A 12,916-nucleotide genomic window follows, 5' to 3' on the forward strand; every position below is an offset into this window, starting at 1 on the left:
CATTTTTTTTTTTTTTTCATGAAACACAAAGGTAGGCATAGTTTTTTTTTTTTTATTACACATAAAACAATTAATCAAACAACAATAAAAAAACAATTAGCTCTGAGCTCCAGCGATTTGCGCTTAACGTTATAGAGGGCAATAAATTAATCAGATCAAAGAGAGGGTCATTTGCCTCAGGCTCCTTAGGCTTGAAACGCTGTAACGTTCAGCCTTCTCCTGCCTTGGTTGTCTGGACAGCTGCGTAAAACTCCCGCAGGGTCTCATTCAGGGGTGCGTTTCCCGAAAGCATCGTTATCCAACTATGGTCGCAAGTTACGTCGTTACATAGAGTTCAATGGAGCAGAGCAGCAGCGGTGTAATTTTCTCCGTTTTATTTACATTTTTTCTTTCTTCAGCAGCATACCAGTCGTCAAAGTTGCCATATTCTCCATAAATGTTAAAAGAAATAGCACGAAGTCGCTCATTGTTGTATTAGGCTATAATATCTAACGTTAGATGATAGAGCATGTGACTGCCTGTTGCTATGGTTACTCACAGCCGTTGTAGGCAGCGCATTTATTTATTAATTTCGAATGGTAAACAGGCAGTTTCACCAGAACTACTTTACTAGGTGTCCTCTATCACTTTTTAACGGACACCCTGCAGCCAATCAGAATCGAGTATTCACCCAGACCATGGTATAAAAATACATCAGTAACGCCACCTTGAGATATTTGAAAGGTTTTAAAGTTTTATACTTTCTAACAAGTGTCTAAATGGGATGACACATCATCACGGCGAACAGATAAACTCATCTACTAGTCGCTTTCAGAGCATCGTTGTGTTTATAATCCCGCTAACGCTCTAAAATAAAACTTTCAGGGGAAGATGTTTTTAAATGAAGGCTGAAAGAGTTATTGAAGCTTAAAGTCGACATGAAACAGAAGTTGCGCTGGTTTTTTTCTTCTCTATTGTGTCGGATTTAGAGTGAAACGCTTCAGGAACAAGAACACATGTGGGCGGGGCTTGGTGTCAGATTGGATGGGTGTGGTTTGCTATTGGCTGATCTCATGTGACCTCATCATCAGAGAAGAGAAGAGATGCTGCGAGAAACTTATTCTGATTCAAGATTATTAACACAATAATGATGTGTACTTATAAATAATCTATATTTTATAGAAAATGAAAGAAAATTGTCAAATACTTTATTTTTTAATGTATAAAAATAAAAGAATTGTCAGTTTTGATTTCATTGTGACTTTAAAGGTGGTGACGTTGAAGTCATGTGATTATTAGCTTTTTGACTTTGCATTTTATTTAGGCTTCAAAATCCATAAATGTTCTGTTCGTTTCTGAAGATCATCATGATGATCATAACACGTATGAATCATAAACGTTTGTTGGGCACAAGGCTTATTTATTGCAACAATCCAAAAGCCAATGAAACAACTCTATTGGGTTTTTGTTGGCCTACAAAAATATGCCATCACTGATAATTATAATAATGTTTTGGTAACACTTAGTTAACGTTAACAATGAAATGTCTTTCTGTGTCAAATCTGCCCTGATTTATCAAGGAAACGCAGGAATAACGTTGATATTGTTAGTAATATTTCGCTTTTTCATTTATAGAAAAATCATGCGTATCAAAATATGATCATCAGGTTTATTAGTTCATCTCTCAATCATCATTGTACCTGTATTGCATTGCATTATATGATTTAAAACTAGAGCTTTGATCATTAAACTAAACATATTTAAAGACATTTTTGGTATTTATATGCATTATCTGCTGTACTGTTATAAAGATCTTATTGATCACAAGCATCAGAATTTCATCTTTTTGTTCATAATAATATCAGCATCTGCAGCAAACTGCATATTTATGCTCAGTTTGGGCCTCTGAATAAAAAAATAAATAAAACTGATCTGTTTGTTTATGTTGTTATATTACAATCCTCATTGTATTGCATAATATGATTTAAAACTACAGAGATTTGATCATAAAACTACGCACTTAAATATCATATTACTAAGACATTATTGTCATATTTATCAAGTATCTGCTATACTGTTATAAAGATCTCATTGATTTACATTAAAAGCATCAGAATTTCCTCTTTCTTTTTACAGTATGTGAGAATACCGCATAATCACAACCCATAACAGAACAACTGTTATTATGAGTGTACTGGTAAGTGATTGTAGTAAAGCTGGAGGGCAACAGCGTTTGAGGAGTGGACGCCACATGTGCAGGAAGAATGTCCTGGCACACACACACACACACACACACACACACAAGCACCTGAACGCCTTCAAAGCTTCTGGGATCTCCCAGATAAAAGTGTGTGTTGGGGCAGCGCCAGCAGTTGCCGAGTGTTTTACACACAATACACCGCTCATCCACTTCACACGGCTCCACTCGGCACGCCATCCAAAAAATCAGAGGATTTGTTTGAGCTTCTCACTCGCATGTCTGAGAAAACGCTCTCCTCTCGCTGCCAGAAGCAGGACTGTGCAAATCTAGCCTGAATGCGTTTCACAGGCGCTCCGTCCAGGGATTCGGCCCGATCGGGACACTTTCCACACTAAAACTTGCCACTACTATTTGTGGCTCGTGTAAAAATATCAGAAAAAGAGCCTTTTCAGGTAGAAGAAATCATTCAAAAAGATATTGTTATTAACAATTTCAGATTTCTTGGTGCTTTAAATACATAGAAAAAAAACTGTCAATGCCCTTCCAGGAGTGAGACAATGGAAAGCTTTGTTTGAGGCCTGGATGAGCCGGTCCAACTTCACAGCACACATCTCTGCTGCCATCTACTGTTTGTGTGCTTTTACTGCCGTGAGGGAATATCTCTGGGTCAATACACCAACTTTTTGCGGTTTTTAAAACATCAACCTTATACACAGAAACAACGATTTAAACAAAAAAGCAATTTTGTAGGCTGAGTCCCCCCGAAAGTGTAAAACCTGAGATTTGAAGCACTGGACAGATGTCTGGCTTTATCAACAACATCCGAGCTTTATGAAACCATTGATAAAGTCAAACTTCCTTCTGGAGGTTCTCTTTCCATATTGAATAATCCAACAGGCCCATGTGACTTATTATTACTATTTAGTTGTTGTAATTTTACAGTGTTGGGTAAGTTACTCAGTTAAAAAAGTAATTAATTACTAGTTACTAATTACCTATTCAACAGTGTAATTAGATTACTGTACTGATTACTCTCTCTAAAAAGTATTTAATTACTTTTAATTACTAATTACTTTCAAAATCCCATTTTATCTCAACCAGCTGAATAACACAAGGATAGACATGAATCTGTTTTAATTATTTCAAATAAATACTATAAAATTGCGTGAATCATCCTTAAACAGACCAAGATGGAGAAGGTTACATTATAAAAACATACTTTTTAACATCAGATACATTTTGATGTCAAACCCACTATTGTTTTATGTCTGATCTCATGACATTTCACACTTTTTTCATGTATATTTTACAATAATTCATATACGAATTTGTACGAGTGCGGTCGTACAATTTAGACAACTCATAAAATGCATACAAATCGCTGTGAGATCGGATTGATCTATACACAGTATTTACCTCAATTACATCAGAAGTAACTGTAATTAAATTACAGATGAATGAAGAGTAATCCCTTACTTTACATTTTCAAGGGAAAAGTAATTAAATTACCAAGTAATTAGTTACACCCAACACTGTAATTTTAAGTATCTGTGCTGCTATTTTCTATTACAAACATGATTTCAACACCATTAAAACAGTGTTAGGCATAACATATGAAATACTAGTCAGAAAAATCTGTTTTTTGAATTGGATCAGTTTTATTTCACTAAGTAGTATCATCTTGATACATTTTATTCAGAGGCCCAAACTGAGCAAAAATATGCAATTTAGTGCAGACGCTGATATTTATACAGTATGGACAAAAGTAAAAAGAAATTCTGATGCTTTTAATGTAAATGAATGAGATATTTATAACAGTATAGCATATTCTTACATAAAATACAGATAAATATCAATATCTGCCAATAATGTCTTAGTAAGATGATATTTAAATGCTTAGTTTTATGATCAAATCTCTGTAGTTTTAGTTCCAGATTCAACTGTTGCACTATTTTACCAGCCACTCTAAGCAAAAGCATTTCTTATCAAATGTCTTACGGGTGTGACAGTGACTGTTAGATAGCCTGGGTGATGTAAATGAATTACCTGGCCAGCCCTTCCTCATAGAGATAGATCAGGAGAGGGTCGTATGAGGTCACCAGCACGTACAGACGCACGTCAAACTTAAAATCTGCAGATGCAAAAGAAACAAACTGAATGTAAAAACATTCGTTATACATAATGAGTTGAATCCGTGAGTGTTTGTGCTGTAGACTCACCGTCAATCAGCAGAGGATTGCTGATGTACCGTGACACCAGGATATTCTCTTCCAGTGGGATCTGACTCGGCTGAAACACCAAGCATGAGATATTAAGCAGTGCAGGACAAAACTGGCAGATTACACCAGCATGTTAGCGTCCCATGATAAACACTCCACTTTATGCAGAGAAGAAGCTTAACTCAAACCAAACAGAGTTTGCAAGCAAAAAGGTAAATCCAAGAGCTATGAATGATTTTCTCTTTGTCTTTTGTTGTTTGATTCGCATTAATGGTGAAATCGTCAGCAGGTTAATTACAGCTTTAAGACCCGATGCAGATCTAATACACATCATCATATTTTCTCCCAAATATGTACGCCTATTTACCGTTTAAGATATTTTAAGATTAACTGTGTTGAAGTAAATACTCTACAAGCCAGTCATTTTGACATATATTTGTGTGTATTTTGATCGTAAATATGTAAATGCATTTCAAATAAATTTTAGTATTTTAATTTTTCACTAGGGTAGACTTGCAATTTGCAACAAAACTGGACGCAAAAGGAGGAAACTTTAGAGATTAAGATTTATCAAATAAAATAAATAAACTTGTGAATTTGGTTATAATAATAATCAGTGCACAAAAAGGATTCTGATTCAATGCGAGCAGATCTAAATGTGATGCCGCAATCAAAACTTTGCATTCATTTTCACATTTCACTTTAATCGTGACAGCTATAATAGATTTAGATGAATTGTGCAGGGGTATTTTTTGCCCTGTTATCTTGAATTTGAGGGGTATTTTTGCCCCAGGCCCCTCTGTGGCATATTCCCTTAATCACTTACATTTAGGGCTGTCAACTTTAGTCGTTTAGTCGACTAATCGGTCAATGCCGTCTTGGTCGACTGACATTCTTATTGGTCGACCAGTTGCATTTTTTTTTTACCAATAGAAAGAAATTTTCATTGATTTACTCCTTGATATTTATTCCTTTATAAGCAGTTATTTATTACTGTATTCTAAATATAATTAGCCTATGTTTTATCCCCAACTTTAAATGCTTTAATTTAGGCTATTTTGTAAAAGCGCCACAGTTTAGCGCTCAAACATAGAACACTCAGGAACCGTACGTGTGGCTGGCTGCGCTGCTGCTTCGCGCTCAGTAAGGGAGCTGTATTCATTCAGTCAGAACGCTACTTGTTTTGGCTTTAGTCGACAACAAAGCTATGTGGACTAAAGCTAACTTACCATAGCTCAACGACCAATATGGCCTATCACCTAAAAGACGTAAGCGAGATAATAAGTAGCCTTTAGGCGCCATTCACATATAGCACCTAAAATCGCGTAGAAAACGCTGGGCGTGCTGCGTTCTCATTTTTTCAAAGTGCTAGGGCGGTTGCGCTCCAGTTGGTATTGTCACGTGACCTACGGTGCGCTTATGGTGCGCTTGCGCTTGCGGATGCACTTGAAAAAAAAAAAAAAGAGCACGTCACACCGCAACCACGTTCCTTCCATTATATGCGCGCACATCACGCGCCTACATTTGAAATAACGAACCTGAGCCTTCCTACTATACAGCCAAGCCTATTATTATTATTATTATTAGGATAGTTTTTTATGCTGTGTTCACACCGGACGCGAATAGCACGTCAAATTCGCGTCTACCGCGTCCAGTTTGATGCTTGACCACTTTGTGTTAATTCGCGCGTCAAGAGCGAAACTGACGCGGGTAAAATAAAAAGTTCGAAGCGAAATTTACGCGCGTCTCGCACGCCAAAACCAAAACCCGTTGACGGCCATCTTTGTTTATGTTGATCGAGCATTCATCGCGAGATTCACCGCTCTGCATTTACTCTGTAGAGCAGAACAGCGGCGAGGGGATCATCGTCGCCATATTTGTGTCCACCGAACCCTTCGGAGGCGAACCGTTTGACGAGTTTCACCATTTGCTCGCTCCAGGAGCTGAGCTGGATGACGGCCGCTGTCAGCGGTACTTCCGCCTGTCCTGCGCCCAGTTTGATGACCTGTTGTCCCGCATCGGAGCGAGGATGACCCTCATCCACCTAATCTGTCATTTATTTTTGTTTTAATGATATTAGAGCCAGCCTCCAAAAGTTATTAACTTGTCCTGTGATTTTTTCTCTCTCTCACGTCCAGACACGAACTTATGCACATATGTTGGTTGTCTTTACATCATAATAATATTTCATATAATCTAGATATGGAATAAATAACATTCAATACAAAATGAACATGTCTCGTATATAGAAATAAAGTTTAAGTGATAAAATATTTGCTTTGTTGTGCATTAGAACCACACCAGGCATTTAGTCATATACAAAATAATTTATTGAAGCATCCAGACACTTCACCATGTGAGCAAGTAGCTAGGCTCCTGATTGGTTAACGCGCCACGAATTCACGCCAAAGTTTAGATTTTTCAACTCGGGTGGCAGACGCGAATTCGTCTCAAATGTGTGAATGCACAAATAGCACTAACTAAATCATTCGCACGTAACACGCTTTATGCGCCAGACACTCAATTCGCGCGAACTTGACGCGCGAATGAGGCGTATTCGCGTCTTCCGCGCCACGCTCCACGCCTCATTCGCGCCGCAGGAATTTTTTTACACGCGTAACGCGTCTTGCATTGACTTAACATTGAAATCATTTGCGCCTGACGCTCTATTCGCGTCCAGTGTGAACGTAGCATTAGGCTATTTGGGTTTTTTGTGTTTGTTTTAAAATGCCTAGATCGGATGGACAAAAGTTAGCACATAGCTTTGAAAGTAAAGAAGAATATGCAGCCTGTTTAAACGAGAGCTTTTGTTAGGATTTTGCATTATTTGGCAGTTTTATCAGTTATATTTTTAGCAGTTATATTTTTTGTACCATGGTGACCATGTTGTACGCGATTGTGACTGTCACTATAGACCAGTAATTCTCAAAGTGTGGTCCGCCATCGCCCCCTAGTGGTCCGCGAAAAGATGACCTAAACTAGGCAAGTGTTTACAAAATCATCACTTTTTCGCACGTACCAGTGTGATCAGTCTTCTTGGCTGATCCCTGGAGCGTACGATCACACCGGTGTGATTAGAACGTTCAGTGCTTCACGTCAGCAACTGCTAAATTCAAACTTGCTCTCGCGCGCTGGCTGGTGCTAAGCCAGAGACGGACGCACTCAGAGCTGTCATATAACACAACTATTGAGTGTTTTCAATGTTTATTTTAGGTTTCAGACATTTAAATATACATAAGTACTAGCAAAACAATGATTTTGAGTTTGTAAAATACACACTGATGTCTATGGAAGCGGCAATAATCCTTTCAGTTATAATAAGACAACAACACGTTTTATTCATATCAGATACACATTGTGTAAGTAGCTTTACATTTGACCCTATTCTTCTCCCAGTTCACCAGCCACTTACTATCATGTATTTCGTGAGAAGTGGAGGAATTGACGTTGTAAATCCAACAGATCTGATTCTCTGAACTGAAAAAGATCTAAAAGCTCAACTAACGCGATCGTTATAAAGATGTTTAAACAATGCCAAACCCATCCACTTGCACATATTTGACAATCGAAATATCAGTGTTTCATGTTATAGCTAATACATTTATGAATATTTTTAACAAAAGAGGAAAAATGACACAAAAACAGATCATCCTTCATTCCGCGCTCTGTTTTGGTTGTGCTGTGTCACGTGACAAGCAAAGACGCGTCACCATGGAAACATTAAAGTGGCAAGTTCTAAATAACGGTCGCCTTGAAAAACTCACGCTGGGGGGTCAGTTAGAATATTTTAAACTTACGTGTGAAAGGGTTTATAAACTTAATTACCAAGCTTTAGCTTTCAGTAAATAAAAAAATTATTCATAGGCAAAATCAACCTATATCAGTTGACCCTATGTGACCCTATGACCCTATTGGGGGGTGGGGGGGGGCGTGTTAGAGTGGGATTTTGTTAGGTGGTCCTCAGAAAAAAAATGGAAGATAAAGTTTGAGAAACACTGCTATAGACCTAAGACAGAGTTCCTCATTTTGCAGTTAAAAAAATCACTTCATTTTCAAAGAATTGTATTGTTATAATTGTGTGTATTATTGATGTTTTTTTGTTGTTATTCTATAAACGCTCTAACAATTGTCTATGACATTGTCATCGCATCTTTGTTTTTCCTACAGTGTCTGGACAAGAAGGATTTCTTTGCTCTACTACAGCCCTACTTACATTGCTGACCAGGTAGATGCCTCTGCCCCTGGAGGACGCCACAGGTTTGATGATCCACGCTCCCTTGTCTTTGCTGAAGGAGCCTGAGGTGTACATGAGGACAGAGAGAGAGTGTGTTATTAAAGCCCATGTTAAGAGTCAAACACACATCGAGTGCTGACTGGACAGAGATGTGCCCACTCACTGCTGAATTCCTGGTACTCGGTAGGAAGCACAAAGGTCTGGGGCACGATGTGGAAGTTTTGAAAGCCGTGGGTTTGCTGCATCCTCTGGATGTTTTTGTAGAGCCGGTCTTTCCGCGTGAGCTCGAACGACCTGGAAAGCAACGGGAGCATTGACCGTAAGTGCTGAGGGTGAGGTTAGCGCCTGAGATACATAAACCCTTAAAACAACACCGCAGCGCCAGCGCATGTTCGGTTTGATCTATTGCGCGGTTTCTTCCAAACAAAATGTGCTCGGCTCAAACTGCCAATGAATACATGCCGTCCGCCCGCTTGGAAGGCCGGTGGTGTCGACGTTGTTGTTGCAGAGTGAGAGTGTGTGTGTGACTTTGGTAACTGATTATCATTGGGGGAAACACACTGACTGCACACCGCAAACTAGTGTTTGTTTAAACACCAGCAAGTTTCCAATGAAAGAAACGTCTCACAAATCACCTAACAGATGCTAGGCGGCACGATTAACTTTAAAACCTTTCGCCTATCCTTTAAAGAAAGGGCCAGCCCATAATGCACTGCTTATTTAAAATCCATAAAAGATGGTGGACAAATTGAGCTATAATCACCAATAGCAGATCTTAAATGCCACGATCAATCTTTTACTGAGCTGTTTTCAGTTGATGTGTCAACAAAACATCCCTAAACATTACTTAGAGCGCCTCACATCCAATAAGCTTTGTGCTATGCTCTTTTTGATATGACAAAGTTACAACTTGGAAATTGTGTCAATTTGATCATGAAATTCAAACAATGAAGGTCATTTTGAAGCTTTGATCAGCAAACATACATATATTTGGTCATCGAATTTGTGCTTGCGAGAACCAATGAGGTTCATTCTCGTATGTTACGCCACACGTTTGAGCTTCACACTGGGGCTGTCACTTTTGTGAAAAAATCCTGTTTGATTTTTGATTTTCAATAAGTGTTCATTGAATCGATAGTAAAATCTAAAGATGCTTCCCGTTTCAACACCAAATACAGGCAAATCCACGGACACCTAACAGGCGTTAGGACGAGCGTAAAGAGGCGCTTGAGACGCACAAGTCAGCAATATTTCTGCTGATTTATTGGTGAAGTTTCAGCACAATGACAAACAGGAGCGCAACATTCAGGGATTGAGATTAACACTCGACTCACCAAATGAGGTAAAAATGAATTTTGGCGGGAAACGCTGTCTAATCACCAGCCAATCTGGCGTGTTTCTATGTTTACTCACTTTGCTGGGAAGTTCGTGTAAGACAAATCTGCGTGGCTTTAGCGCAAATACGCAATTCGTGATCCTCATGATATATTAAATACAGCGTATCGCAGAATCTGTGCATTTCTGGCTACTTGAACACACACACACGCGCGTCACTACGCAACAAATAACGGCGCGCTTGTTCACTTGCATTGCAGTAATAGCGAATATTAATAGTGATAATAGTGAATAGAAAAGACATTGTTATTTTCCAGCATCCGACATGTTCTGTGTGCTGTATTGATCTGTCCAGTGTCCACCTAACACACATTTTTTGGTTAAAATAAAAAAAGAAAGGCCATTAAAAGATTCCCTATTTTCGTTTATGAAACTTGTGTTGGTTGGTCCGATCGATTGAGCAATCTATTTTCAAGTGTAAAGTGACAGCCATAATACACACCTGGGAAAGTGGTTGACTTTCTGGAAATCCTGTAGAGAGCGCAGAAGGTAAGGCTTCAGGTGCGAGCCAGTCCACATCAGGTTAAAATCATTGCTATTTGGATGCACCTAAACAGAAAATAATATTATTTTAGGCCAGGGTCATGACAAAGATACTTTAAAAGCATTTTCAATGCTATTTACATTTGAGCTCTATTGTATTGAGCCCTCATAATAAACACTAACCACTGTGTTGGAGCTTAGCCTGAAGAAACTGAATTGCAGGTTGAATCCTTAATACTTGTGTTGCTAAACTGAACTGAACTGAGAAAACATTAACCAATGTGCAGTGTACACGGTGTTGAATCCCACAGTGCAATGCGTTTGACTTCACCTTCCATTGCCAGTAGCCAAATAAACCAGTGGTCCAATCAGATGTAATTTTAAAGGGTTAGTTCACCCAAAAATTAAAATTCTGCCAGTATTTACTCACCCTCATGTTGTTCCAAACCTCTATGTGTTTATTTGTTCTGCTGAACACAAAAGAAGATATTTGGAAGAATGTTTTAATCAAACAGATCTCATTCCCCATTGACTACCATAGTATGTATTTTTTCCTACTATGGTAGTCAATGGGGAATGAGATCTGTTAAATTAAAACATTCTTCCAAATATCTTCTTTTGTGTTCAGCAGAACAAATAAACACATAGAGGTTTGGAACAACATGAGGGTGAGTACATACTGACAGAATTTTCATTTTTGGGTGAACTAACCCTTTAAACCCTTTTCTGGACTAATGATGATTATCTCATCAGACTGCCAAAGTTTTCTGCAAACTGTATGCAAAACAAAATCTATATCCAAGATGATAACGGGATGGCACTCATGACAGCATATAGTGTATATTAACATTTCATTCAGTTACATCATGGACAATGTTTACAGATTTACCTCATGGAATCCATGATTGACCAGCAGGCCACGCACAAGACGACTCTCCGTACGCACAATCTTAAAGCCCAAGTTATATTTTTCTGTAAAAAAAAAAAAAAATGAAAAAAAAAAACTCTTAGATTGAGGATTGAGTTTAAGGAGTACAAGAACAATGGCATGTCGCAAATGACAATTTTTTTGAAAGCAGTCAATAGGCCAAGATATTTAAATAACATTAGACATGCTACTTGTATAACAATAAAAAATGATTTGTCACTGGAAAAAAGTAAATATTTGTATATTTTGAACTAGTGTAGAGTACAGTAATTACTAGTAGAGCCGCACGATTAATCGTTAAAAGATCACAATCTCGATTCAAACACGTGATCTCATTCCTGAATGGCAACGATTCGCCTCCGTCTAATTTAAACCTTTGACAAGTACGATCACAGCAAACATTCAGATCTGCGTTCTGACCCAGAGAGAGCCGTTGTCATGTATAGATATGAACCTGTTTGTGAAGCTGTCTTTACAACACACATAGTGTGATTATTTCTGTTACACAATCATTCAGATTATCACAGAAAAAGTTTACTTTATATAGTTTGGATATAAACACTGAAGCCTGCAGAGTGATCAAAATAGAGTAAATCACCTTTTAAACAAAAGTAATAAATAAAAGACAAAGATTGTCTCAAATACACCATTACACAAAGTAGGCGGCGACAAGCGACTGCTAAAAATCTCATAGTCAGGGCACTGATCAGAGAGTCGGCCGTTATCAATCGCAAAATCCTTCCAGTGCACTGAAACGTGCGCTCCCTAAAAAATCCCAAAATAAAAAATAATTTCATGTTGCAGCATTGCAGTTTAATAAATGCTCTTGTGTTAAACACAGTAATTCTCAGCGTCTGTACCTCCAACAGATTGGATGGCCACATCTTTGGACACAACGGCTTCTGCACAGAAGAGGATCACAGGAATCCTTTTACTAACACCGCTCCAGGCGACACACGGGAGCTTCCTAGGAAAACACAGGTTAAAGCAAAGAGAACACTGATATTTGAGATCAATTTCACATGTATATGATATTGAGGAATTACCAAAGATCCTTTCAAAGGAAGTCAGTACTTCACACACCGGCCATAATGGCAGGAACAACTCACATCTCATACTCAAACGGGTGAAATAAATACCAAAATCATAAACTGCTTGCTAAACTCACACTTAAATACAATATTACAAATCAGCAATAAAATCTAACATGAACTGTCCCATTATATATTTCAGGTTGGTTCAGCCATTGGATGACTTAATGGAAACAGTAATGGATCCATACACTCGCTCTTAAAGTGACAGCAGCCTAATATGTGTCTGTCACTCATTGTGTTGTCAAAACAACAAAGGATAGCTTTAATTGTAAGGAATCAGAGGATTAATAGCCTAATTATTTAATTTAGTCACAAGTCAAGACTATCCGGTGTTATTTTACATTTGATTACTTTATTCAGTTTCAGTAGAATTTCTGAATACTA

General features: G+C 38.1%; 1 protein-coding gene across 2 annotated transcripts in view; it reads right to left on the reverse strand.

The window, feature by feature from the left end:
• Window positions 1–12,916, reverse strand: part of ttll5 (tubulin tyrosine ligase-like family, member 5) — a 125,461-nt gene that overhangs the window by 111,012 nt on the left and 1,533 nt on the right. For both annotated transcript variants that reach the window (XR_005618360.2, XM_039651050.2), the window contains exons 3-9: window positions 12,299–12,405; window positions 11,400–11,482; window positions 10,470–10,576; window positions 8,796–8,926; window positions 8,612–8,694; window positions 4,399–4,468; window positions 4,226–4,310 (exon numbers count right to left, since the gene is read on the reverse strand). Coding sequence is in view for 1 of the 2 variants with exons in the window: in XM_039651050.2 (XP_039506984.2) it covers window positions 4,226–4,310; window positions 4,399–4,468; window positions 8,612–8,694; window positions 8,796–8,926; window positions 10,470–10,576; window positions 11,400–11,482; window positions 12,299–12,405 (666 nt within the window). In the remaining variant the exon portion in view is untranslated. The remainder of the gene's footprint in view (window positions 1–4,225; window positions 4,311–4,398; window positions 4,469–8,611; window positions 8,695–8,795; window positions 8,927–10,469; window positions 10,577–11,399; window positions 11,483–12,298; window positions 12,406–12,916) is intronic.

This window comes from Pimephales promelas, chromosome 15 (assembly GCF_988280905.1).
Source record: "Pimephales promelas chromosome 15, fPimPro1.hap1.1, whole genome shotgun sequence".
NCBI classification, from domain to species: Eukaryota; Metazoa; Chordata; class Actinopteri; order Cypriniformes; family Leuciscidae; genus Pimephales; species Pimephales promelas.